At 47.2% G+C, this 25,546-nt stretch overlaps 12 protein-coding genes across 12 annotated transcripts; 5 read left to right on the plus strand and 7 right to left on the minus strand.

The window, feature by feature from the left end:
- The first annotated feature begins 63 nt into the window (after window positions 1-63).
- On the plus strand, window positions 64-1,185 carry F4822DRAFT_216796 (DUF1715-domain-containing protein). The gene has a single exon (XM_051453934.1). The coding sequence runs from the start codon at window positions 274-276 to the stop codon at window positions 928-930; it is 657 nt and encodes a 218-aa protein (XP_051315636.1). The 5' UTR covers window positions 64-273; the 3' UTR covers window positions 931-1,185.
- F4822DRAFT_216773 (21 kDa subunit of NADH dehydrogenase) lies at window positions 1,064-2,174 on the minus strand. Its single transcript, XM_051453932.1, has 3 exons — window positions 1,913-2,174; window positions 1,300-1,814; window positions 1,064-1,221 (listed from the first exon to the last, which is right to left on the minus strand). The coding sequence occupies exons 1-3, from the start codon at window positions 1,964-1,966 to the stop codon at window positions 1,197-1,199; spliced, it is 594 nt and encodes a 197-aa protein (XP_051315637.1). The 5' UTR covers window positions 1,967-2,174; the 3' UTR covers window positions 1,064-1,196.
- Window position 2,175: 1 nt separating this feature from the next.
- On the minus strand, window positions 2,176-3,344 carry F4822DRAFT_216776 (ubiquinol-cytochrome c reductase complex ubiquinone-binding protein). The gene is made up of 3 exons (XM_051453933.1): window positions 3,158-3,344; window positions 3,012-3,037; window positions 2,176-2,778 (listed from the first exon to the last, which is right to left on the minus strand). The coding sequence occupies exons 1-3, from the start codon at window positions 3,214-3,216 to the stop codon at window positions 2,477-2,479; spliced, it is 387 nt and encodes a 128-aa protein (XP_051315638.1). The 5' UTR covers window positions 3,217-3,344; the 3' UTR covers window positions 2,176-2,476.
- A 108-nt stretch (window positions 3,345-3,452) lies between these two features.
- Window positions 3,453-4,711, plus strand: F4822DRAFT_400057 (band 7 family-domain-containing protein). The gene is made up of 2 exons (XM_051457818.1): window positions 3,453-3,897; window positions 4,004-4,711. Exons 1-2 carry the CDS (start codon window positions 3,577-3,579, stop codon window positions 4,520-4,522), a joined length of 840 nt encoding a protein of 279 aa, XP_051315639.1. The 5' UTR covers window positions 3,453-3,576; the 3' UTR covers window positions 4,523-4,711.
- Window positions 4,712-5,019: 308 nt separating this feature from the next.
- F4822DRAFT_437065 (ribonuclease H-like domain-containing protein) lies at window positions 5,020-7,146 on the minus strand (the record flags this gene model as incomplete). Its single annotated transcript, XM_051462379.1, has 7 exons — window positions 5,020-5,748; window positions 5,788-5,943; window positions 5,974-6,504; window positions 6,535-6,572; window positions 6,603-6,608; window positions 6,645-6,675; window positions 6,901-7,146. The coding sequence occupies 7 exons, from the start codon at window positions 7,144-7,146 to the stop codon at window positions 5,020-5,022; spliced, it is 1,737 nt and encodes a 578-aa protein (XP_051315640.1).
- Window positions 7,147-8,173: 1,027 nt separating this feature from the next.
- F4822DRAFT_400059 (DUF676-domain-containing protein) lies at window positions 8,174-9,906 on the plus strand. Its single transcript, XM_051457819.1, has 3 exons — window positions 8,174-8,431; window positions 8,532-8,831; window positions 8,892-9,906. The coding sequence occupies exons 1-3, from the start codon at window positions 8,375-8,377 to the stop codon at window positions 9,837-9,839; spliced, it is 1,305 nt and encodes a 434-aa protein (XP_051315641.1). The 5' UTR covers window positions 8,174-8,374; the 3' UTR covers window positions 9,840-9,906.
- F4822DRAFT_400061 (mitochondrial peroxiredoxin PRX1) lies at window positions 9,907-11,145 on the minus strand. The gene has a single exon (XM_051457820.1). The coding sequence runs from the start codon at window positions 10,993-10,995 to the stop codon at window positions 10,183-10,185; it is 813 nt and encodes a 270-aa protein (XP_051315642.1). The 5' UTR covers window positions 10,996-11,145; the 3' UTR covers window positions 9,907-10,182.
- A 146-nt stretch (window positions 11,146-11,291) lies between these two features.
- Window positions 11,292-12,864, plus strand: F4822DRAFT_400062 (DNA glycosylase). The gene has a single exon (XM_051457821.1). The coding sequence runs from the start codon at window positions 11,455-11,457 to the stop codon at window positions 12,757-12,759; it is 1,305 nt and encodes a 434-aa protein (XP_051315643.1). The 5' UTR covers window positions 11,292-11,454; the 3' UTR covers window positions 12,760-12,864.
- On the minus strand, window positions 12,829-13,906 carry F4822DRAFT_400063 (uncharacterized protein). Its single transcript, XM_051457822.1, has one exon. The coding sequence runs from the start codon at window positions 13,708-13,710 to the stop codon at window positions 13,222-13,224; it is 489 nt and encodes a 162-aa protein (XP_051315644.1). The 5' UTR covers window positions 13,711-13,906; the 3' UTR covers window positions 12,829-13,221.
- A 3,199-nt stretch (window positions 13,907-17,105) lies between these two features.
- F4822DRAFT_216907 (alcohol dehydrogenase) lies at window positions 17,106-19,390 on the minus strand. The gene is made up of 5 exons (XM_051453935.1): window positions 18,867-19,390; window positions 18,505-18,634; window positions 18,307-18,442; window positions 17,610-18,247; window positions 17,106-17,555 (listed from the first exon to the last, which is right to left on the minus strand). Exons 1-5 carry the CDS (start codon window positions 18,885-18,887, stop codon window positions 17,338-17,340), a joined length of 1,143 nt encoding a protein of 380 aa, XP_051315645.1. The 5' UTR covers window positions 18,888-19,390; the 3' UTR covers window positions 17,106-17,337.
- A 689-nt stretch (window positions 19,391-20,079) lies between these two features.
- On the plus strand, window positions 20,080-23,886 carry F4822DRAFT_216972 (uncharacterized protein). The gene is made up of 2 exons (XM_051453936.1): window positions 20,080-22,675; window positions 22,738-23,886. The coding sequence occupies exons 1-2, from the start codon at window positions 20,312-20,314 to the stop codon at window positions 23,626-23,628; spliced, it is 3,255 nt and encodes a 1,084-aa protein (XP_051315646.1). The 5' UTR covers window positions 20,080-20,311; the 3' UTR covers window positions 23,629-23,886.
- Window positions 23,887-24,393: 507 nt separating this feature from the next.
- On the minus strand, window positions 24,394-25,198 carry F4822DRAFT_216979 (Hydroxyisourate hydrolase). The gene has a single exon (XM_051453937.1). It carries the CDS (start codon window positions 25,036-25,038, stop codon window positions 24,646-24,648), a length of 393 nt encoding a protein of 130 aa, XP_051315647.1. The 5' UTR covers window positions 25,039-25,198; the 3' UTR covers window positions 24,394-24,645.
- Between the last annotated feature and the right edge of the window lie 348 nt (window positions 25,199-25,546).

Genomic DNA, 25,546 nt, shown 5'->3' on the forward strand with positions numbered 1-25,546 from the left:
CTCGTTTGTATATAAGAGCTCTGAAATTTAGTGCGTAACCGCTAATTTTCTGCCCCACGGCGGCATTTGCGCCCCTCCATCCCGATTCGGAGTTCTTTACCTCCGGTATATTCATTATCAATCATCTACACACTCTCTTTTACTACTTTGAACTCAGTTTCATCAATCGCAATTCCGTATCTCAAAGAATTACAATTGGTTAAGAAAATTCAACTACGGGGAACAAAAAGGCTCTATAGCGCCAACGGTGATATTCATATACCATTCTCAACCATGGACGACGATCTGTTTGATGACGTACTGAACCTTGAAGAACAATACTACAAAGAAGGTTACGATGAAGGCTACAAGGATGGCGCTGAGGCAGGTCGCATTGAAGGCCGCTCCGTTGGTATGAAAAAGGGATTTGAGAAATTCTTAGAAGCGGGCCGGTTACAAGGCAGAGCTATAGTTTGGGCCAATCGAATACCCAACTTATCGAAACAATCGACACCTGACAGCAGTTCTCAATCACAGTCGCAACCAGAACCAAAGGAGAAATCAAAAGAACCACAACAAGAATTGGAAGAGCCTGCATCTAGCTCTCAAGATGAGAAGAATGATCTCGAACCACAGACTCTCCCTCCTTTGAACAGCAACCCGAGATTGGAAAAGAATGTCAATATGCTTTACGGCCTTGTGGAACCTGGAACCTTCTCGACCAAAAATGACGATGAATCAGTCAATGATTTCGATAGCCGGATGAAGGGTGCTCAGAGTAGGCTGAAGATGATCGAGAGAGCAGTTGGAGAAGGATCTCATAAGGGATCATCAGAAAGGTTCCGGCCTACTCAATCAAGTCAAAAGAACGAGAATATCGAGGATATCGGAATGATAGCGCCGCGGTCGAAAAAGACGGAGCAGGCAGACGATCAAGGCGGGCCGCCTTAAGCGTCTACCTTAAAATATGAAATTAGCGAAAAACATCTTCATATAGATGGGTTAGTTGACGTTATCTTGATGGTCTCCGGATACAAGGCATGACTCGACTGCACAGGTCGAATTGGATACCCAAATTAACAATACCAATAATTAAGAACATGCAATATTTAATCCTCGTGAACTTTTAACAGTAAGAAAATCTAGTATTAGGGCCGATCTGATTTCTCATCTCTGATATGTACACTTAGCCACTCGTACCCGTAATGCATCTAGGTCTATTTGAAAGTTCGGCAGGGATATCTGTATTTATGTTAGCATTTCACACATCACCTCTAACCCCATCCTCATCCCCTCATAGTATACTTGGGGGAAACTCACATATCGGTATCCGGGTACGTATTCTCCTCCGTAAGCTCATACTTATAAACCTCCCAATTGCCATCCGCCTTCTTGCTCTGCCCACTCGGCAAAGGCGGTAGCCCGTTTACCAACAAGCTCTCCTTTGCAACATCCTTGCTCTTTTCAAAAAACGCCGCTAGACCACCGGTCTTACCCTCTTCCTTAACTGCAACGAGTTGTTTCTGCCCAGCTTCACCGATGAGTTCGGTTTTAGGAGCGGCCGCGCTGCCGACGCTTAGGAGTGCGACTGCGTCGCCTTGGTTCACGAAACTCAGTTGTGGGTACGCCCGGCGCGCGTCGCGTTTCCAGTATGGGTTGTCTGCGATGTCGCCGGCGGGGATCGTGACGGGGTCATCGTAGGCGAGCGGGTCTTGGCCGCCGGGTGTTGGGTTACGGAAATACGGGTTTAGAGGGACACCGTTGGAGCGGTTGGGGTCGACGGCGAAGGCGCGTCGGATGAGATCCCATATACCGGTCGATTGGAGGGTTTGTTTCTGGATTGCGTAGATTAATTAGTTATTTCCCGTTCAGCTCGTCGCGGGTTAGGTGGTTGATTGAGTGCTTATTTAGGTCGGAATACGGGAGTTAGTACCTGGCTGAGGCTCACTACGCCTCCGGCTGCTTTCGCAACTGCTTTGGAGGCCATGGTGGCTAGTTTAGGAGAGGAGAGTTGGATTGATGAATTGTTGAAATGAGCTTCTTTCCAGGTTTCGAGATGTCGGGTCGCCTCGGTTGGTTTGTTCCGAAGAATTACCGGTCCGATTACCTTTACGTCAACTCTGGTTGGAATAAAATATGGAGACCATGATAAGTACCTAAGTACCTATTTATTCATGGAGGTTCACAGCATCAATGAAGAAAATATCAGAATAAGTCCTAGAGTTTGAATCTTCTATGCTGGGCTTACTCTATTGCAAGCTATGCTAGGACTAGTTTCAGTTGAATTGGTACGCCCATAGCTAACTATTACAATCCAATATCTCGTGATGTGTGCAAACTTAGAGACTTTGTAACAGCAATGAATTCTTCAACAGAGGGAATGATAATGCTAGGCTTCTTGCGCACCAGTCTATCGATGTAGGTATACAAGGTTTTGTCTACACGACGTTCGACCCCTTAACCCCGGTCTATGGTCCATTCATTTCCATTAGATCCCTTATTCGCTGTCGGCGAATTCCTTGCGGCCGGCCTTGGAGTTGAGATAGTGGTTTCTGCTTGCCGTTAGTCCAAGCTCAATAATGACCATAATATTATTAAGACGTATTGGGAAGTAATCGTACCGGTCGGTAGCCCAAGACATGGCGTAGTAGAAGAATAGTAGTGGGGGAGCGAAGTAGAGGACCTGAGCGCTGAATCGTCGCCAGGTGTTGAAGATAGCAGCATGTGCGGCACCGGCGAAGGGGTTCTGTCTGTTTGCGCTGAGGGTATAGCTGATGATGCCCTTTTGCGGTTGCCCACCTGTGAATCCGTTGTATTAGTGTACCATCCAAATGTCCGTCGTTATCCAGGTATCGGTCAATCGCCAGTCCATCGCTTGAATGGTATTTCCAACTCCCCGTATCTTTCATAAGTTCCCGCCTCTTCTGATCGCCCATCGATTCGCTGATCATTCTCTCCATCATGCTTCCAAACCTATTACGTCTCTTCATCGCTCGTGCATCGCAATTCGAACTCGAAAAAGGTGTACTCACCGAAGGCACCCCAGCCACCGAGATACCTAGATTTAAAATATCAGCAGATATTCAGATAATGATTTCTCATGTATTGGCTTGCGTGGGTTGTGATATGATGTAGTCTAGGAAATAAAAAGACGCAGCTTCGTCCTAGAAATACTCACTTTCCGTGCTTACCGACGGGGGCTTCGCCGCCGCCGAATAGGATTTGAGTAGGTCGCATCGTGGTAGTCAAATTCAATTGAAGAGTGGGTGGTTCAATTGGTGTATATGTTAAAGTGAGGAATTGAAATTCGGTGGAAACTCGCGACGTCAAAATCGAAGATGTTGCTGAACCAAGATTGGCTTAGGTACATTTCCCAAGTACCTCGTCCTAACCATGCCACTAATTAGGTAATCAACTAGCACAATTAAGTTTGCTTGGTGCACAGACCACGTAGCTCCCGCCCAATCCGACTTGACGAATTCTAAATCCCGACAGCTCCACCACCAACTTATCAAGCAGACCTTGGGAGGAGCTTCAAAAATAAGTCAAAAGGGCTATTCGCAAAACGGAAACCCGGGTTTGACACCAGAAAACGAAATGGACTTTGCGTTAAGACAAGTCTACCGGTGGGCGGTACCCGCCGTCATCGCCGGGTCCTTCGTCCAAGCCTCCATCTACGACGTCCGTGGTGGTTCCCGAGCCGTCATCTTCGATCGATTGCAAGGAGTCAAGGAAAATGTTATCAACGAGGGCACACATTTCCTCGTTCCCTGGTTACAGCGCAGCATCGTCTTCGATGTCCGAACCAAGCCTCGAAATATCGCTACGACTACCGGTAGCAAGGATTTACAGATGGTCAGCTTAACGCTGAGAGTTCTACACAGGCCTGAGGTCAAGTCCTTGCCTAAAATCTACCAGGTACGTTTTATGCGCCTCACCTTTCCTCGGCTGCTACAGAACATATAGCAAGAAGAGGTATTGGACATTAGAGAAAGAAGCAAGTAGCTAACCCACCCCACCACAGAACCTCGGCACCGACTACGACGAGCGAGTCCTCCCCTCCATCGGCAACGAAGTCCTAAAATCCATCGTCGCACAATTCGACGCCGCGGAACTAATCACACAACGAGAAGCCGTCTCCCAGCGCATCCGCGCCGACCTAATGAAGCGAGCTTCCGAATTCAACATCGCCCTCGAAGATGTATCGATCACGCACATGACCTTCGGCAAAGAATTCACAAAAGCCGTAGAACAGAAACAGATCGCACAGCAAGATGCCGAGCGCGCGCGCTTCATCGTCGAGAAGGCCGAGCAGGAACGTCAGGCCAATGTTATCCGCGCCGAGGGTGAAGCCGAGTCCGCGGATACTATTTCTAAGGCTATTGCTAAGTCCGGCGATGGTCTAATTCAAATTCGAAAGATCGAGGCTAGTCGTGAGATCGCGCAGACTTTGGCTTCGAATCCGAATGTTTCGTACCTGCCAAACGGAAACAAGCAAGGGGGTAGTGGGAGTCAGTTCTTACTCTCGGTTGGCAGGACGTGATGAGGAAGGGAGGCTGTTAGTGATGTAAAAGGACAAGAGGAATGAAAAAAAAAAAAAGGTCACGAATGGTTGGTGTCCAGAAAAGAAGGGCATGTGTATACTACATAAGCGACCAACTGCCCGGTTCTCCACTTCGGGATATGAATAATATGTGTCAATATCAGTAAAAGTCAAGTGTTGTTCTCCAATATGTGTGTTATTCATTTGCATTGATCTCATCGTGTCTACCTAGATGCGTGTGAATACGCTACACCTTATAATGCAATTCATCGTATCATGACCCTAGGTAGTTCATCGGAGCTAGGCTAGTTTGCTCTGCTTTCGCCGTGCAGTAGCTTAGAGGTCTTTCCAAACGGAACACAACACAACAGACCGTTAGACCTCTGTCTTAGCCCCTTTTCTCTCATGGAGCAATTCCATGGGACCAAAAATCTAATGTGATCTGGCCTTAAGCCACCCAAATTTCCAACCATGCTTCATGGAGAATATTAATCACCTCAATATGGGAGGTCATATTTCTCTCCCTCACCCGGTGCTGTGACCTTGCCGTCTTTGATTACCCAGCCCTTTGTCTGCAGGTTCTTCCACTCGTCTCGGACCTTCAACCTAGCCAGCTCACCCGCAGCCTTTGCGTCCTCCGCACTGTCGTGTCCCTCAGGCGTGGTCTCATCTGTTTCTTGTTGAATCTTCTGGTTTAGTAGTGTCTCCATCAACATCCTGAGACTGTTTCTGTGTGGTAGTCCGCGCCTATGGGGGAAGAGAAGAACAGTATCGATGCAAGTGGGGTGTATAATACGCATGGCGTTCATGTCGTTCTCAAGACCATGGCCTACAAGGGGTGTATCGGGAGATATTAACGAGAAAAGAAGGTCGCGTGCTTCCTTAGGAGAAGCGACAATCTTGAGCTTGGGCTTCTGTTGATTCTCAATAATAGTTGGTTTATGGTCACCACCAAGAACCCATCGCTCAGCTGAAACCATGTCCTCAGGTGTCACGCCGGAGTAGCGAGTGTTGAGATCAAGTACTTCTCCATACGGTTGAACAAGGACGTCCGCCAACGTCTCGTAGTTAGGCCAAGATATTACGGTCATGCGAATAAGTTCAAGCCCATAAGCTGTGAATCCCATCTCACAATCAAAGCAGATGGCCCTGTCGGCAGGGATGTTCGGATTCGGCGGCGTTTCGGCAAAGTTGAGTAGATTGGCTAGTCGATTCTTGTCCGTTGTCTTGAAGACATGAGTAGGTGCTGTGGCGCATCCACCTACATCATCATCGACATTCTGGTGACAGCAGCGATACTTCTTTTGGGCTTTAGACAACTTGCCTGGCCCCCTCTCTGTAAAGTAAGTCTTGCCCGGGTGAAACGTGCAGGAACCATTGGTAGTCAACGCGCCATCTTCTTCTCTTCGGCCCGGGAAAACCTGGAATCGTCTCGTGCATCTGTCGCAAACTTCGACATTACCGGAAGCTTGGACGCTTGCACGAGCTTGCTCAATATCATCGTCCGCGGGAACAGAGTGGACATACCCATATGATTCAAGCCCATTAAAGGGCCATACCAACCGATGTAGAAAATCAACTTCCTGGGGTGGGGTCAAACCAGTAACGAGAGGTTGAGGTGCTGCCGGTACATTCGCCGTATTCTGCGCGCTAGAAACTCCGGTAGCGAGCATTCGTTCTTCCTTCCACTCCGAAACGGTTTTGCGTTTGTAGCTCATAATTTTGTTACGAATGACGTTTCCATAGATTTGGGGTCGTTTTATGGCCATTTCCTGTTCATCATCAAGGGTTTTTACAATGAGCTCTTGGTCGGAAAGCACCAGTTTTTTCGACACTTCATCTTTAGCTTCTTTCTTTAATTCAGAGTTGAGGCGGGTGTACTGTTCGTGTAGGGCCTTGACAAGTTTTAGGCGGGTGTCATGCTTAGCTGGGGCAGACTTGAGAAGGCGAGGGTTCAGTGCCTCCGGTTTCTTGGGTGGTGTCTTTGTTGCTAGTTTGGATGAATTGTGTACCCCCATCGTAGCGGAAGTTGATGCTGAGGTGGCGGGGCCTTGTTGCTTGGAGAGAGAAGTCGACGCACCGCGGACTTGACTAAGCGGAGGTGTTGAAAGGCTTTTGTAACCCAGCCCACTTACGGAGTCACGGCTTTGACTCTGTCCATTTCGAACACCATCGTGTGGTTTGCTGTCGATTTGAGTACTCTCACTTTGATCACTATCACTCTGCATACTCCCGCCGTGATTGTTGCCCGCTCGTTCCACTTCTCCTGTAGATGAAAGCTTTCGTTTCACAGGGTTTGTGGATTTAAATGTCTTACTACCTTGAGGCCCGCTTTGACTCCCCGTAGCTCGGACCCGCTCTACAGTAGGTTTTTGTACTCCTGTTGAAATTGCGGATTGATGAGGTGAAGATGATGTCGTCGAGTCCAATTTGATTCGCTTCCTTGGTAATACCTGATCCGAAGAGGAGGCGGTCGTCACTTGGTCGATTGGTTGATCAGTGCTTTTAACACCAGTAGCTCTCGCGTCAGTATTCCTGTCGTGTTTGAACAAGCACTGAAAAGCGTCACACTTGTCACCAGCCGGACAAGGCAGGTTTTTAAGTACCGCAAGAGAGCTGGCCATCGTGATAGTTTGCTATGGCTTAATGGCTTAGTGCCACAAGGAAAGGACGAATGCGCCCGCCAAGACAAAGTTTTCGAATTATTGGGATGTTTTATGTGTTAATGTGACTCAGATGTGTTTGCTATCACTTAAGTTGCTCTAAGGGAATATGGTGATATGAGTGGATGGGGCGTGTAAATGTTTAGAACACGACTTGGTATGCTTGTAACAGGGTAAAAACGAAGGAGGATGTTCGTTTAGTGAGCTGTCAAGGCTGACGCGCTGTCTTAAATTGCTTAGGAGTGGTTCGTTGAATGATTATGTACTAGGTATGAGGGGGAATAATTTCTCAAAGAACACCGAAAACCCTAAATAAAACAAACAGGTGTAGATAGAAATGCAGTGGAACGTCGCTGCCTCAGAAGAAAAGCTTCATGATCATGAGAAAGTACAACTAATGCTCCTGCCTGTCCTGACCGCGTGCTGCCCAGGTGAGACGTCACTCGGAAAGCTCCGACGATCATCCGAATATAAAAGTGACCAATAAAATTATGCTATCATAACTTTTGTGAATATCTCCACTAGCATTGGTATAAATAATTTATGTATTATGTACTTGTCTACAACATGCATAACATTGATTAATTCAACAATTATGATAGACGTCATCCATCCAATCAAGGCGGCTAGGTAAATTGTTTTATTTTCATTGAGCGCATTTTATATAGGGGCACAAGCATTGTAGATCTTCGACCTAAGTATACCAGTGTTATATTCAGGGGAAGTTTGTGATTTACGTAAGGGTCTGGACAGGACAAATAAGTGCCAACAATAACTTCATGAACGATTTCGATATTGATATTTAAACTTTTATAAATCTCCCCGAATCTCACTTGCAAGGCCCCATCTATGTCTGTTCTTGCATTCAATCGTCATCAATCTGGGTACCTAGAAAAAGGTCTACGTCAGCTCTAGAAGCTACATATGTAGCTCAGCTTCCTGCAGCGTTCCCGCTCTAGCCCTGAACCCTGCCTATTTTAGGTACAGTAGTAGGACCCAGCGCATAGGTAATCCACTGTAGTTAATTTCTCTTTTGGGTAGATTCGGCCTGTCTCATCTTACCGACGGGCGGCTTTAACGGATTGATAGTCGGGTTTTAAATGGTGAAAAATCTCGAGCATGGCACATCGATTTAACTTTCAATAAATCTAGTACATAAATGCTTGGACAATAGATAAACTTCTTCAATATGGAGTACAATGGTGGTAGTTTAACGGCAGATCACCTTTGTGTACTCGTTCATGGGGTATGATTTCAATGTTGTATTCCCTTGCGCTGCGCTGCGCCTCTCGCGTATTATTTACATGCACGTCATGAATTGCTAACGATTCTTTCCCTTGCCTTAGCTTTGGGGCAACCCGAATCATATGAAAAATGTCGCGAAACAACTTCGAGAAACCCATTCCGAGGATAAACTATACATCTTAGTCGCAAAACGAAATAGTGGCAGTTTTACATACGATGGTATCGAACGAGGCGGCGAGCGCGTATGCCTCGAGATCGAGGAAGAACTCGAAAGCATCCGAAACAGAGGCGGCAACATAACAAAGATCAGTATTGTTGGATACTCTTTAGGAGGTCTAGTAGCCCGTTATGCCGTAGGATTATTAGAGATGAGAGGCATATTCCGAGAAGTCGAACCTATAGTACGCAATACCCCTGAATCCGACAAAGCTGTAATTACTTGACTTACACGCGATTTCCAGAATTTCACCACATTCGCAACTCCTCACCTCGGTGTTCGTACCCCTCTACACGGTTTCCATAATCATATATGGAACGTCCTAGGCGCGCGCACGTTATCGATGTCTGGGAGGCAATTGTTCCTAATTGACGAATTTCGCGATACCGGACGACCATTACTCGCAGCACTCGCCGACCCCGAATCGATCTTCATATCAGGTCTAAAAAGATTCAAACGCCGAATATTATACGCGAATATAGTCAATGACCGAAGCGTGGTATACTACACGGCCTGTATGTCAAGAATAGACCCGTATGCCAACCTAAATCGGATCGAGCCAAACTACCTCAAAGGCTATGAAGATGTTGTGCTGAACCCCATAAAACCAATTTCGCTCGTCAATAAGAAATCCGAGCCCATGACAGTTTCGAGAAAGCTGAACTATCTACGGAATAGATGGATGTTTGCGCTAGCCGTTTTTCTACCGATCGGTGTCGTTGCATTCTTACTCAACGCGGTGGTTCAGACGTTTCGTAGCTCGAAGCGCATCCGACTACACGAATCCGGTCTTGCAGGTATCCAAATAGAAAACTACCGATCGCCTATATGGCTTAAGGAGCTACGAGGCACGGTCGAAGATGCATACGAAAGCCTGAATAACCAGCAAGAGGAGGCGTATATTCGACCATGGGACAATGACAACCGTTATGGCCGGTTGGAATCATCTGAGGCGCGAATATTGCAGAGAGAACGAAGAAATTCGAGCTCCCAATTTCCGACCTTATCTCTAGCCCTTTCGCAATTCACCATGATCGATGAATTGGATAAACTTGGCTGGAGGAAATATTCGGTCTGGATTCATAATGTCCGAACGAGTCACGCCGCTATAATTGTTCGTACTGATAGCGAAAGATTGAAAGAGGGTTACGTTGTGCTCAGGCACTGGCTTAAGGAAGAGTTCCTCATTTAAGCATCATATCTCGGCGTTTAGTGGGGAGCATATATAGACGAGGCATTACCAGGATAGGGACGGGTGTATTAGATGTTCCCGATTTAGGAAATGCTGTATATTACGATGCGTCTCGATAGACTCGTAGACAAGCCTCAACTTAATACTACTACTACTACTACTACTATGACAAAACGCGTAGTTTGTCTACACAATACTCAACCTAGGGTTTAGCGTTTACCCTAGGCTTAAGTCTTCGATATAATTACGATATTTATGATACGAACCAGATTCCAGTATGTCAACCTCCCTAGCCTCCTAGCGCAGCCAAAGTATCGCATCCCTTAGGCTAGTGACGTTCTACTCAGATCCTAGTGTACCTCAGGTACGGCTTAACCTCCCTAACACTCCCTAACTTCTTCTTAGCATCCTCCGTGCTCACAGTCGGCGGCACAATAACATCATCCCCAATATGCCAATCCACGGGCGTAGTAATGCCCTTCTTATCCACCGTCTGCAACGAATCAATCACGCGCAATACCTCGGCGGTATTACGTCCCGTGCTAGCGGGATACATCATCGTCAAACGAATCTTCTTCGCCGGATCAATAATAAACACCGAGCGGATGGTAAACGCAATACCCTTCTGATCGATATTGGTCAAGTCCTGTGCATCGACCATGTCGTACAGAAACGCCACTCGTCGGTCCGCATCCGCGATAATAGGGAATTGTAGGTCTGCGGAACATATTTCGTTGATGTCAGCGATCCACTTCTCGTGAGAGGAGAGGTCGTTCGCGCTGAGCCCGATCATTTTCACATTACGACGGGCGAATTCGGGTGCTAAGCGTGCAAAAGCGCCGAGTTCAGTTGTGCAGACGGGTGTGAAGTCCGCTGGGTGCGAAAAGAGGATTGCCCATGATCCGCCGAGCCATTGGTGGAAATCGATGTCGCCTTGGGTTGTCTTGGCTTGAAAGTTTGGTGCTTCGCTGCCGAGACGTAGGCGTGGTTGCTCTGAGGGGGTTGAGGAAGAGGCTAGGAATCGTCGTGAGATCGAGGCCTGTCCTCTCGCCAATGATCTCGGGAATATCGGCGAGGAAGAGACAGCTTTTGGGAAAGCTAGGCGTGGAGCCTGCGAAGCTCCACAGAGAACGCTTCGGGCAAGGAAAGATGCCATAATACTGAGTGTTATAACTGTGGATTAGTGTTGAAATTGTATGGAGTAGAATTCGCAATATAGATTTAGATATTATTTGGTATTATATACAAGGCTTTGAAATCATAAAGAGCTTCCTGTGACTTCATATTGAGAGAGCGAAGACGTGCGTTGCTATTGCGCAATGGAGGGGTGGTGGGGCCCATAGACGAAAGGGGAATTAAGCTACTGTGGATCGACGCTAGCCCGATATGGAATGAGATGAATCCAAATGCAGGGACCAGCCCGCGAGCCGGTAGCCTAGAACTGCTTATGAACTCTCCTAAGTTTCTAGCCTTTACAATAACACGATAATTTACGGGTCTTCCACGAGTTGTCGGATGAAAGTCAAACCCAATTCAGAACAAAGACGTTATTTATAGTAAACGGTATGGGAACGTGTAACGTACCCGAATCTATATTAAGGATATCTTCGACCGAATGCCTCCTCGACCGGTAGCGTCGCCACCGCGACGTATCACTAGGTCCTCACTCGCGCGATTCAGATTCGGCGATGACGGCTCGAGTTCTAAGGAGAATTCAACACCTCCTCCAGCTACTGATATCGAAGATGTAATACCGAGCGCGACGACAACCGCGCGCAAGCGAAAACGCACTACGACCCTCGTCGCAGCCTCACCGCGTCGTACCGTCAAGACCGAAGAAGTCGAGAAGAAGACAGTAATCATAGCCCCGAAACGCCAACGCAAGCCCGCCCGCAAGACCGTCGACGATAATACAGGCGAAACGAAAATCAGCGCACCCTCTGACTGGGAAGCAATGTACGATGCCGTCAAAGTGATGCGCAGCGCGGGTGGTGCGGCATCGAACGCAGCCGTAGACACGATGGGTTGCGAGCGATTAGCCGAAACCAGCGCCAGTCCGCGGGTCCGTCGTTTCCAGACGTTGATCGCCTTGATGCTCTCCTCCCAGACGAAAGACACCACCAACGCAGTCGCCATGAAACGCTTACAAACCGAATTACCACCTCATACGCCTGGCGCACCGATTGGTCTAATTTTAGAGAATATACTTGCAGTTGACCCGGAGACGTTGAATCAATTGATATGGGCAGTTGGGTTCCATAATAATAAGACAAGGTATATCAAACAGGCAGCTGAGATATTAAGAGATCAGTGGGATGGCGATATACCCGATTCAATTGAAGGCTTGGTCGCGCTGCCGGGAGTTGGACCTAAGATGGCGCATTTGTGCCTCTCGGCTGCTTGGGATAGGACGGAGGGTATTGGTGTCGATGTACATGTTCACCGTATCACGAATATGTGGGGATGGCATACTACGAAGAATCCCGAGGAAACAAGACTTGCACTACAGAGTTGGCTTCCACGAGATCGGTGGCGCGAGATCAATTGGTTACTTGTTGGGTTCGGGCAGACGGTATGTTTACCCGTCGGCCGAAGGTGTGGTGAGTGCGACTTGGGGTTAAGGGGCTTGTGTAAGGCTGCTGAGAGGAAAAAAGTTCTTGAGGGGAGGAAGATGCGGGAAAATGTTAAAGTGGAGAAGAGTGAGAATGATGGGGCGGTGGTGAAGGTTGAAGAGAAAGAGGATGAAGAGATTGTTGAAAAGGACGTTATCGTGAATAACGAGGACGTTCCAGAAGACGCCAAGAAGGAATCAGAGACCTCCGATGGAATTGTCTCAGTGCCGGAGCGCACTCCGCAACAAAGAGATAATGTTCCAAAACGGCAAGCAAGGTCAAAGGGAAAAAAAGTAGGCAATAATTAGGTTCACGATGTAAACAAATGTATAGGCTGTAAAATATCACAAGGCACAGGAGATTGTAAAGTCATTGTGTGTAAAAATCAACGTATTCATGGAGGTCTTCGGTCCTATTTGGAGAGAAGCCTCATAATTGCTAAATCAACAAGATGTATGTACAATGCAGGCGAATTCTGCAAATGTCGGTCCTATTCGTAAAGGACCTCGAAGATTTCGTAGAAGCCAACTCCATTGCTGTCGTAATGTCAATCAAGCAATTAAAATAAAAAAATCAAACTGAGGGCTCGTATCCGCCTGCGCCGTTGCGGGTTCGAAAAGCGAAATACAAACGTTGCCCTAAGCCGATGCCCGGACGCCAATGCTCATAGAAGAGTGAAGTAAAAGTAGGTAGAATCAATGCGCAGACCAAACCAAATTGCAGGTCCACCTCTTTATCGCATGCAGCGCACGGGCGTCATCGTCGAGAAATCATGTTGTGTATTTAGTAGAGCGGAGAACTCGGTCGTGATGTCGCGGATGGCACCATCCCAGTCGGCGCGGGCAAGTGGCTGTCGGGCGGTGTGTTCGGGTGTTTCTCTTCTTATACACCCCGGATGACTTGCGTTCGTTCCGCCTCGAGCTGTGCTGCGTTGCGTTCGTGCGATTCTTTCTTGCACTACGATTGGGATTCTGGGTTAGCATATGCGAACCACAACTCTCCTCAAGAATACCAGACTCGTCGAGATACTCGCCAAGACCGACTAACCACCACTCTGCGGCATCGTCGATACTACTGTCACTGGTCACTGTTGAAGGGGTTGGGCACATGCTTACATCTTCTAATCCGCTGCACTTATGATCTTCCAATAACCGGTGCTTTGCGCAGAAGTGTCCGTCGCAGAAACCGCAGTCGCCAACGATTCGCTGGGCGGCAGACTTGCACTCCTTGAAAGTGCAGCGAGGCTTCTGGGGCGCCATAATGATGCTTGTGATGATCGTTGCTGTTTAGGAAAGTGTAGATTTGTCGACTACGCTAGAAATAGCAATTATATTTGCACACGAGACGTTAAAAGTATCTCGTTGTCGTCTTTGTGGAAGATAGTGTGATGTTCAGGAAGCAGCTGAATTCGGAATGGGGGAAGAATTAGGAATCAAGGGGGAAAGTCGAGGACGACTGCGGCGAATGTTAGAAGTAGATCCTTTTTAAATGAAAGGAAATCTCGGGAGATGGTAATGCACAGTGGAGAAGACAAGACGCCTTGACCAGGCACCAGAAAAAAAGGAGGAATTTAATGTTGTAGAGGCTGAATTTGGATGGGTCGGTTTGTATATACGAGTAACAGCAAATGAGCCTCGGGCCGTGATGGATGACTTACATCGAAAAGTACGGTTCGGATCACGGCGCTTGGCACCTATCAAGGGGTCTGTGACCAATTGTTGTAAATGGGATGATTAGGTGATTGGACGGTTGGTACTTGCGCCGTTGCTAGAACTTATGAGGAAAAGGAAGAAGAAAAATAAAAGTCGTACGAAGATTCTCTTCTTCTGTCTTTCGTATTAGTGAGTGAGATAGAGAGAGTGAATGACTCTGACGTTGGCGGCAAGAGAATGGTCAGAATGGAACCGTTTAGAAGGGATTAGTGACTTTGGTATGGAGTAGTAGAGAGACAGAAAGGATGAGGCGAACGAGTTATCCCCCCTTAGCCTTGGTTGGGATTCGTGACCATTAGGTGACCATTAGTTTTTACATACTCCGTAAAGTACCCTGATTAGTACTTGTCAGTAACCTGGTCATAAGCCAACAAAAACAAGGGCCTTTTTCCAAGTCACTTACTCTACTCTACTCCGGTACCAAGTCACTACCACTCGCTGCCACTACATAACCACTAGCGTGCAAGTTGCAGGTATCAGTTCTGATGACGACGATTCCGCGCAAGGCTCCAAGAAGGCTCCGAAAGCGGGAGGCGAGCCGATTAGGTATAAACGGGGGACTCTAGTGCGATATGCCGTAGGGATGCACGTATCAGTGAAAACTGGGGGCAGGGGTGCGAACAGGGATATGGGAGTTAAGAAGAGTGGACAAGGGGGGTTTGGGTTCGAAGACAAGGAACAGGGGGGTTCCTATTTGGAGATGGGAGAAGAGCCCATTCGGTAATTCGGCGTAAATGGGATGTACCTGCCACATCTTACGCACCTAATCACTTACACCTACACTTACATAAAGGACACTACGGCCGAGGGAATAAACAAGATAGCCGCTACCATCACCATTAATCATTACCACATGCGCCTACCTAGACCTTAAGAAGGCAGGTATATACATGTAAGGATAGAACATTGGAATACTAACTACTTAGATACCTAACCTTGTTATTACTATTAATATACTCTTATGATCGACATACTTTTTTCAACTTTTGTTCTCATCTCAATTTCAATTCATCTGAAGCCAAGGGAAACTAATAGACAAACCTAAACTACGGATAATGTATGAAGCGAATTGATGAATGGCTCCAAATTACGACGTATAGTCATCATACTATCACTACTACTAACACTACATACTACATACTAAGGAGATAAGAAAGACCATCGTCCCGCTCCAACCAAGTTCTCTTTTGACTATATGAATACCGGGCGAGACCAGCCGAGCCACTCCGCTAGTCTTCGGGCAACTTCGCGCGCGCAGGGCGGCTGGTGATACCGATATCTATACTACATTATCTATGGTATCCTTGGTATCCATGTAGGTACCCAGGTAGTCGATCCACTGCATGAAAGGGAGATTACCACTAGACGGTGTCGCTATCTAAGACCTCGTCTACGTGATCAGATGAGCAACACAGGCAGATAAATAAGCATCGCATCCCTTCCGCCGCTCGCAATACTTACTAGGAGGGAGGTACATACCGTACATACCGTACTTTAAAAAAAGACTCTCCAGTTCCATTCGCCGAATTGCTTTTCAAACCCTCGTCTCTTGGACTGCCACATGTTCGATTCCTCTCATCTGGGTACTACAAAATTTAATTATACCTCACATCACCCAATTTCGTCAAATATGATCGGCTTTTGTCGTGTCAGAGCGTAATATGCAAATGTGGTTTAATTCCAACTTGGCAACTGAAACTTGGCGAGACGTTTACCAGCGGAATCATCCCCGAACGTTTGCATACATACATGAAGTAATTATTTTAATGTATACTGAGTGTCTAAGTAGGTAGGTATACATTACAGCATCACAACGTTGAAACTACAACTACATACATAGGTTAGTGGGGTTCCCAAGGCGTTGGCGACATCGTTAGTTCGTAGCTTTATCATTCTCTTTTCCTCTTTTTTATTCTTTGTACCTTATCAGGTGAGGCTGGAAATACAAGACTATCGATTTTCGCCTCCGATCAACCCCCTTACTTAATACGAACGACATACGAGACTCAACATTTCTATCACCGATTTATTACCATTATCCTTGATACTAGTAACCATGGGAAAGCAGGGTATCCCTCACCGTCATAGACGTTTGAATCGAATGTCATTCGGACTGACTCGGCTTCCTATCTCGTGTCTATACCTAATGTATGTGGGAGTTATACTGCTGATCTTAGACAAAGTGCCCCAAAGCCGGTCTACTGAAGCGGCAAGACCAATTCGTATTGGGTGGTAAGGCGTTTCTCTATCGACCCAATGGTTGAGCAATTCGGCTTTCTATTTGGCTTGTTGCATGGCTGCATGTCTCCTCCATCCCCACGTAAGAAATCTGCAAGTTAGGCGCTTTCTGCGGGAACCCATCGATCATGTGGTGGATTATTATTTTGCGGAGAACCGGAACCACTCTACGATGCAAGCAGGGTCTCGAATGAGGATGGCCGGGGGTCTCTCTTTTTACATACCATATGTATGTATGTGCGTACATGCGTGCGTGCACGTACGGTATATTACACAGAAATACCATACCATACAAAATGCCTGTCGGGAAGTTCGAGCCATATGCACAATACCCTGTTACACATGTCCCAGGATTCTAGACCGCCTCATTTCAACCTATCCGAGACATCTATATACTGGCGATACCTCTAATATTCGCCTCCCCTACTCTCCATTTATGAGAAATCGATCATCCATCGATGGTCTTTTTTGATGATACATGCACACGACATGCCATTGATCCCGTTTTATGGTCTTCTGAGGGTAATAAGAAGCGCGATGCGCGCTCGCGGATTTCGTTCTAGTGACCGTTGTGGACTCTTATTCACCGTTCCATGGAGGTAACCGTCGGTCAGCCACCTAAACTACGGCCACGCTAGAGAGGCCCGCTACAACGCCGGTGATACAATTGAATCTGCATGCTATGGGATTATTGGACTCCAAAGATGCATCACCAAGGCAATTATCGCTAATCACACCGCCGCAGTTTTCGTAGTAAAACCTGAGACCGATTATGACAGGATATACAACGTCAACAGGCAAATGCTTAGTTGGAGATTGAAATTACAATTTGCGGTTTGCTTCCATGACTCGTGAAGCCCAATTCATATGAATTCCATTTCTGCTTTACAGATTAAAAAACACTTGACTCGATAACTTTTTTTCCTTTTTGACTTTTTAGTTTGTCATGGTCACAACGCAGCGAATGCAATCTCCCGCCTTCATCGTCTCAAAAGCGGTATTAATGCGGTCCAAGTCTTCGCGGTGGGTGATGAATTCGTCAACCTTTAGCTTACCCTGGAGATAATCGCTAACGAGGCCGGGTAGTTGAGTTCGACCCTTGACACCACCGAAAGCGCAGCCCTTCCAGACACGACCAGTAACCAATTGGAATGCTATTTGAAAGGTTAGTTTGTGGATCGATAGGTGAATAATGGCGAGAAACTCACGTCGAGTTGAGATTTCTTGACCCGCAGCAGCTACACCAATGATAATGCTCTGACCCCAACCCTTATGACAAGCTTCTAGGGCCGCTCGCATGACACCAACGTTACCTGTGCAGTCAAAAGTGTAGTCGCAACCGCCATCGGTCATTTCGATAAGCTTTTCTTGAATTGTCTGTCCATCCAGCTTAGTAGGGTTAACAAAGTCGGTAGCACCGAATTTCTTAGCCCATTCTTCCTTAGTTGGGTTTACATCGACGACGATGATCTTGCCAGCCTTCTGTGTAACTGCACCTTGTACGACTGAAAGACCGACGCAACCAGCACCGAAGACGGCAATGTTGGAACCTTCCTCAACGTTGGCGGTAATTCGCGCAGCACCGTAACCGGTGGTGATACCGCAGCCTAGCAAGCAGGTTCGATCCATAGGAGCGTCTGGTTGAACTGCGACAACGGAGATATCGGCTACGACGGTGTACTGGGAGAAGGTCGATGTTCCCATGAAGTGGAGGAGGCTCTGTCCCTTGCAGGTGAATCGGGAGGTGCCATCTGGCAGGACACCTCGACCTTGGGTCGAACGAATCTTTCCGCAAAGATTGGTCTTGCCAGATATGCAGAATTTGCATTCCTTACACTCGGGAGTGCTTTGGAACCGATATTAGCCTAAGAGAGGGGCGAATATGGGGATTAGTGCTATGCGTACTAAAGCGCAACAACATGGTCACCAGGCTTCACGTTGGTGACTCCCTCGCCGACAGACTCAACAAGACCAGCTCCCTCGTGTCCTAGGACGACGGGGAATGCGCCTTCTGGGTCCTTTCCCGATAACGTATAGGCATCTGCTCCACTGTTTAATAGGATGTTCGGACTTTGCTCGGAATTGAGGCTTGGCAAGTTATACCTGTGTGGCAGACACCAGTGTAGTAGATCTGGATTCGGACTTCGTGGGCTTTCGGGGGAGCGACCTCGACCTCCTCAATGCTTAGGGGCTTTCCAGCTTCCCAGGCAACAGCAGCCTTGCACTTGATGGTCTATCAAGCAATGGTAAAGAGATGATTAGCTTCAATTTTGCGCGTCTTTTCGCATTGGCTGGCAATTGATGAGATATAGGTAGGTAGGCAGGTGGGCATTATAGTATATTGCGCAGTTATAGGGGAGCATAGTATACTACGCGCATACGTACGCGCGGGGTAAAAAGAGCTCGGAACGGATATAGGGGATGTGTAAGAGGCGAGATAGGACGAGACGAGATAGAGTACCAACCTTGCCAACGGTATCAGCCATGATGTTAAGAAATACGATAGAGGTGGTAGAAATAATTAAAGGCTTTGGAGAATCTGGGACATGAAAAAAAAGAGAAGCCTTGAGTTATCAACTTTATAAATGAATTGATCCAGGCCTTACTTTCCTTGGTTGCTCGGTTTGCGGAGTTTTAGCACCAAACTCTTTGACCCCACCACGCACCAAGGCTATTTTCAGGTGGGGGGAAGTCGGCACGGCAGTGTAGAGAGGTGACTAACCCGGTCAATCATCAAATAGGCGAGCGAGATAACAAAAAGTATACAAAGTATAGGGCAATTTGTAGCTTGTTACCTCGCATACTGATGTCACTTCTGCGGTATGATGACCGGCAACATGAAATCATAATCCCCAAGCAACACCGAGCAACATCTTGGTAATCCTAGATTCCTAGATCCGGAGACTATTTTCTCGATAACGACCCGTAATGTTGCACACGTGTATTACCGGTGCCTTTCAGCCTTGATGCTCGTTGATACGTTGATGCGATGATAGGGGGGTCATGTCCCAACTACCCCAACTCATTCCGTGTTGGAATTGTGCGATATCGTCAACCGGCATTTTGAGACGCGGGCGAAGTTTGGACAAATCTCGGGATGTACATCATAGCCTCGAAGAAAGGCGTTAGTCTGTTTCAATCGTTGCCTGCCTGTAAGCGATTGATTTGATCCGTTCGATCCTCTGGTATGCTGTGCCTTTTTTTTTCCTCTTCTGTCGAAGTTGGCAGCAGTCTATTATTCTTCCATCATGTAATGAATGCATGTAGGTAAATTAAGTATTAACATTAAAGTAGATGAAATATTGAGATCTGTTCGCCTCAACGTAAGACAAGCAAGAATTCAATATCAGCAAGGCTGGAAGCAATGCATATAAACATAGATAGATAGAGGAAAAATATTAATGGCATGGAGAAGTTACCATTTATATGAATTTGGACTTAGGAATGAGAACCCGGAGGACTCTACCTAGGTACCTGCGTACCAGACTTAACGTCACGGTCGTTGTTCACAATCCTGGATCTGTATGTTTATGTACAGACACAAGTACATAGTCAGCCCCACTAAAACAAGTAATGTGATTGGATCAATTCCTAGATTCAATGAAGCCACATGGACCGTGCACGCAACTGCTCTGCAAAGTAAAGTTTGAATGCACTAAACTCATCCCGTCGCGTCCTAGAAGCTTCAGCATCGCGCCTTAAATTTTTGTTCGGTTGCCTTTCAACAGCAACCAGAACGTCTAGCACGCTAAAATTGAAAGACGGTTTTGCGATTTTATTTTCAACCTTCTTTTTAGTACCCAATTTAGAAATTCGTCAACCTAATTCATTTACGCTCATGGTTTTCCTGTAAAGTCTTATTCTACAAGCAGGGCCATTTAAGGGAGCTATTGAGCCAACAACCGCCAACATGTCATTTCGATTCTCGGACTTCGGCTCGTCGCCATCCACTCCGGACAGAAGCTCTCGAAAAGCTTCATCCGGCTTTAATTACAGTGTCGACCATCCCTCAACGACTCCCGCCGGCCCCCCACCGCCCTCTTCTACAGCGTCGTTTACCCCAGCTGGTGACCCGTCGCCTTCTTATTTGCAGAGTTCCATTGGTGCTATGTCAGGAAAAATCAAAGCGCCAAACTTCGGAAGACCAAATCTTGCACAGAATAAATCGAGTCCTGCGAGACGCAGCAACGCACCGCTGGGAAGATCTATCCGAGGCTTGAATGCGAGGCAACCGTCGAGCCTAAGTAGGGAATACCGCGGAGAAGATGAGGAGGACGATGAAGAGGATGATGGAGGCGCGAATATACAGCAGAACCGCGCGGGCACTTATGGAATATCATACGACGACACAACCGAAGGCGAGGATACCGAACCCGACACTACGAATCCTCTCGACGATGAAGAGGATGAAGAACGAGATGCGGAAGTCGATGCGATGATGGAGGATGAGGCCGACTATGATGTGGAAGAAGATTTGCTACGAGAAATAGCCGGAGCCGATCCTTATAACGATCACTTAGCCGATCGTGGAGATTTAATGGTACTCTCGACTGCTGCTGCTGATGAGCGAGTTTCCAGAGAAGCCGAAGATATCTTCCGTGCTTCTTCTATGCGCTCTACCATGGCTCGAAGGCGGGAAGTGAAATATGGGGCCGTTGCGAAGGACCTGTACAGTCAATCACAGTTTGCCGAGGTGTCCGAGTCGGACAACGTTCTTATCCAGACCGAGGAGCTTGTCAACCGGCTTTATGATGAGGGCGTGGGCCCAGAAGATGACGAGGAAAGGTTGGATGATACTCTGGGACAGGCCTGCCTCCGGCTGGTGAACGAAATATGGGGTGGCCATATGGATGAACTCCCTCGGACTCGTCGAGAACACGCAGCGAAAGTAGGGCCGAGCTCTCATGCGTCGCCCTTTGAAAAGGCATTTTACCTAGCTACACTAATCCTCAGAATTCACCATACACCGGTGGCTAGAAACGAATTTGGCGGTATTACTAGCTTAGCTTTGCCCGCTGTGCTATTCGATTGGCAAAATGACGAACACAATCTCCAACGAGATCAGATTGATGCTGTCCTGCAGAATCGCCCTTCCCCGGCTACCCATGGGCTTTTCTGGCCGGTTGTTTTCAATTCTCTTGTGCGCGGTAACATACAGGATGCTATACAAGTGCTCCGGAAAGCCGGCTGGGAATTCGTCAAAAAGTCCCCTGGTAGCGAATCTATCTATAGTGGTCAAGCATTGGCAAATATTAAACGCGTGGTCGAAGATCTTTGCGCTGTCATGGAGCTGTGCCCTGCAATCAGCAATAGGAGCTGGGACGTTCATAACAGTGATTGGACCTTGTTCCGTCTGAAGGTTAGAGGAGCTAAGGAAGCTCTCATTAATTTTACTGAAGGAAAAGATCGACACCACCTTTCGTCTGGTAGATTTGGTGATTCTGACTTTGGAGACTCCGCAAATGGACGACAATCCATAACAGGACTCGCCCGAAAAGCAGAGAGCAGAATTCCATGGGACGTCTACGAAAATCTCCAGTCGCTTTACGCAATCCTAATCGGAGAATCAGATGCTATTCTTGCGGCAGCAGGCGACTGGTGTGAAGCAACTCTTGGCTTGTTCGGCTGGTGGGACAATGGCCACAGCAAGCGAAACATAAGTTTGTCCCATTCAGGATCGCTACGGCCGGCAGGAGGTGATGAGGATTTCTTTGACCGCCTCGCTCTTTGTCTTCAAATTGCTACAGTGGCTGATTTTGACGTCAACTCGGCCGACCCCGTTGAAGTAGCTATTGCGTCTGCGTTCGAGAGTAATGTGGAGGGAGTTGTCGGATTCTTGCGATTATGGTCGCTTCCAATTGCCGCGACGGTCGCAGAAATCGCATCTCTAGGCCGATGGCTACCCCCTCCAGAACCACAAAATCTTATTAACATGAATGATTTCGACATGGAAGAATTGGAGGTATTAGGAATGAATCAGAGCACGCAGACCGACGAGAAAGACGGGATTAAAGATACAACCTTGATTTACTACGCCCGCGGACTAAAAAATCGCAAACATATCACGGATGACAAGGTAACTCGATACGGCTGGGAGATGGCTGTTCAAGTTGTTGGCCGACTGGATGCTCCTGACCGTTCTGAGCAGTTAGTCCAGGAATTGTTGCATGGTGTTCTCGACACCATGGACGAGGATTCCCATGAGACGGTAGAAAAGATATGGAAGCTGCTGAATGAACTTGGTATGATAAATTTTGCCGAGGACACAGCTGAGGTACGTAAACGTTACTGCTTTCGCTAATATTCCAGTGATAACCCTTTACTGACATATTTCAGACCTTCGGAGATATCTTAGCTAAGGACACATTCCGTTTTGGGGAGGCTCTCTGGTACTACGCTCTAGCGCATCGCCCTGGCAAAATTCGTGATGTGTTGAATACTCTTATGTCCATCTCGCTCGTAGAATCTACGACATATCCACCCGAGAGCGAGTTAGACAACACTCTGAAGCAACTTCTAAAGGAACGCACAGCAAAGTTAGAACAGTTTGCGAAGCAAGATCTCGAGGCGGCAGAACTTCTTGGTAAGATGCTTAGTGGGTATGCTACGCTTCGGAAGTTTTACGAACTCCGCGACGGGGACGGTAAATCTACCAATAAATCAACAGTACGCCGCCAGCAAGCCGCAGCGGCTCTAACAGTTGTTATTGCAAGTGCCGACGACAATATTCGAGGTGGTCTATATGACGACACACGCGACGCCGTAGTCAGCGAGGATTTTTTACTAGCATTACTTGGGGAAGCCTCTATCTTTGTGGGTCAGTCACCACCGGTGATTACCCTTGATCAAATTGATACGCTTCTCAAAGCTATTGAGGATATCCAGACCGTCGGGTCTCGGGTTTATGATGCTTCAGACGAGTTTTTCAAATTGGTGCTTGCATCAGGACACGGAAAGGGATCTACACCCGCGGATCTTCTCAAACAGTCTACTTCTTCCCTGGGTGGGAGCTTTATGATGACGGGAAGCTCGATGATTGCGTCCCAGCTTCACCAATCCGTAATCCGAAGTGGCGTTATTAAGGGGCCTGTTAAAAGAGCGTGGGATTGGAGAACTGGTGTATTCTCGGCTAGTAGCTCTAGGGATCTATTGAAGCAGGTCAGGTTAGGATTGACCAGGGACCTAGCCAACCTATGGCTAGAGCAGGCAGATAGTGTCATTCTATAGCTGTCCACGGTATTTGATGGCGACCATTACGCTTGATGGGGCGTTAGGCTGGCGTTTACGGGCGTAGATAAATATCATTGGCTAATGTACCGAGTAATACCATCGCGGAAGCAGAAGGAGGATGAATCAGAGTTGTTTAATCACAGATGAAGGCGGCTTGGATCGTGTATCCCGTCTCTTTGATAGTAGGATCTCTACTGCAATAGCATGCCGTCAAAGATGCTACTTAATTATGATGTTGAACCAACTGCTTCCTAAACCTCCAGAGGCATATATAAACGCCGCAGATCTTTATTGAAAATCCCAGGGAAGTTTATATTTCGAACTCGATCTCGAATTTCCCCACATTCGAGGTCCGAGACAAGTTGTACCCCCTCGAAAGGAACCCGCCGCATGCTGAGCAACGCGAACCCCGCGACGGACCGGTCCGACAAGACGGATCATTGGAGCGGCCTCTATAGGGGTCCCTGAAAAGGGGCTCGTGGAATGCCTCGAAGTGCTAGCTGAACTCATGAATTAGCATAACGAGATAAAACCTAAAGAATAGGTTTAAAACACTGTTTCCCTGTTAACTCGATTTATGTTAAACAAACCCAACATAATGTTGTGGAAGTACCGAGATTCAGTGTTGGACACCCTTCCGTTGAGGTAAGTAAATACTCAATGCAAGTCGGTAATCACCAATATATGTCATATAGATATTGTGTGTTAAATTGATTAGAGTATATCACATTGAGATAAATGTAAAGGAGGTATGTCAATGTGGATAGGAAGGTTTGTTGATTTCCAATTTGGTGGTAATATGAGATTGAGGTCCTAAACGAAGGTCTGGCCCCCCCCTATTTCGACTTTTTGGCTAGTATCAAATGTTATGTTTGAATTTTTTTTCATTGTGTCAATTGATGATGCCTCCACAAAGTAAATAAAATCTGGCCCAAACTGAATTATCCCATATTCTAAGATGCGGTTCACACCGCATCTCCCTTTGGCCCGATTAAGTTTCTCGAAATATGTCGTTTAACTCCCTCTATAGGTTGAATAGCTGTAGGGAGATAGCAACAGAGGCACATGGTAATGTTGGCCTTTGAGGACGTTAAACGTGACCACAACCTCGGGGAAGAAAGTCTTGCCCTCGCCGAAATAGCCTTCGGTATCGAAACGTAGTGTCCAAGTTGATTTAGTTTCCACTTCGCTCAGCACATCGTCTAGGGTGTACATTGGTACATCTCCTGAAGAGTGGACACTGGAATATGGCAGCCAGGCTTTGACGCGGCCATCATCGTCGGTTAAGGATTCGAAGGTCTTGAGCGGGGCATGGCCGCCTTGAAGCTTCACGCGGATGCCTTTGGCTGGTTTTCCCACGGAAGTATCCAAGACGTGGCAGGTGATGGGATCTTTGTCGCTTGCCATTGAATCGATGATAGTGCTGGTTTAATCTGGTGGCGTCTTGGGCTGAGAAAGTGCAGATGCTGCTTCCACGAGCGGTTGAACACTCTACTTGTACTTGAGAGGCTGTCGTCTTTGTCGTCCTATAAGGTGGTGAGTCCAAAACGGTTGGGATGTATGACAAGCGAGGCGAAGCTGTTGACGAGGCAGTGTGAACGCGTGTGGTTTCTTTCTTTTTTTCCGAAACTGAAGAAATAGAGGGATGCACGAGACCAAGAAAGGTAGGTAAGCTACTTGTTCTGAGTGTCTAGCCTGTTACAGTTTACTGCGACTATGTAAGTTCTCAGGGGCAAGAAACCTTAAAGATTAAGAAGGTGGAAGCTTGAAAAAAGACAGGGAAATCGAGAACTCTGTTGAAGCTAAGAACCAGGATTGTGAGGGGTGGTGTAACAGCTGAATTCCTAATGCAGTTGTGTTTTTGGAGCTGATTGATCAGACAAACCCCGCTAGTCAAAGTGCCCCACCGTGGGGC

Source organism: Hypoxylon trugodes (genome assembly GCF_022578975.1).
Source record: "Hypoxylon trugodes strain CBS 135444 unplaced genomic scaffold F4822scaffold_4, whole genome shotgun sequence".
Lineage (NCBI taxonomy): Eukaryota > Fungi > Ascomycota > Sordariomycetes > Xylariales > Hypoxylaceae > Hypoxylon > Hypoxylon trugodes.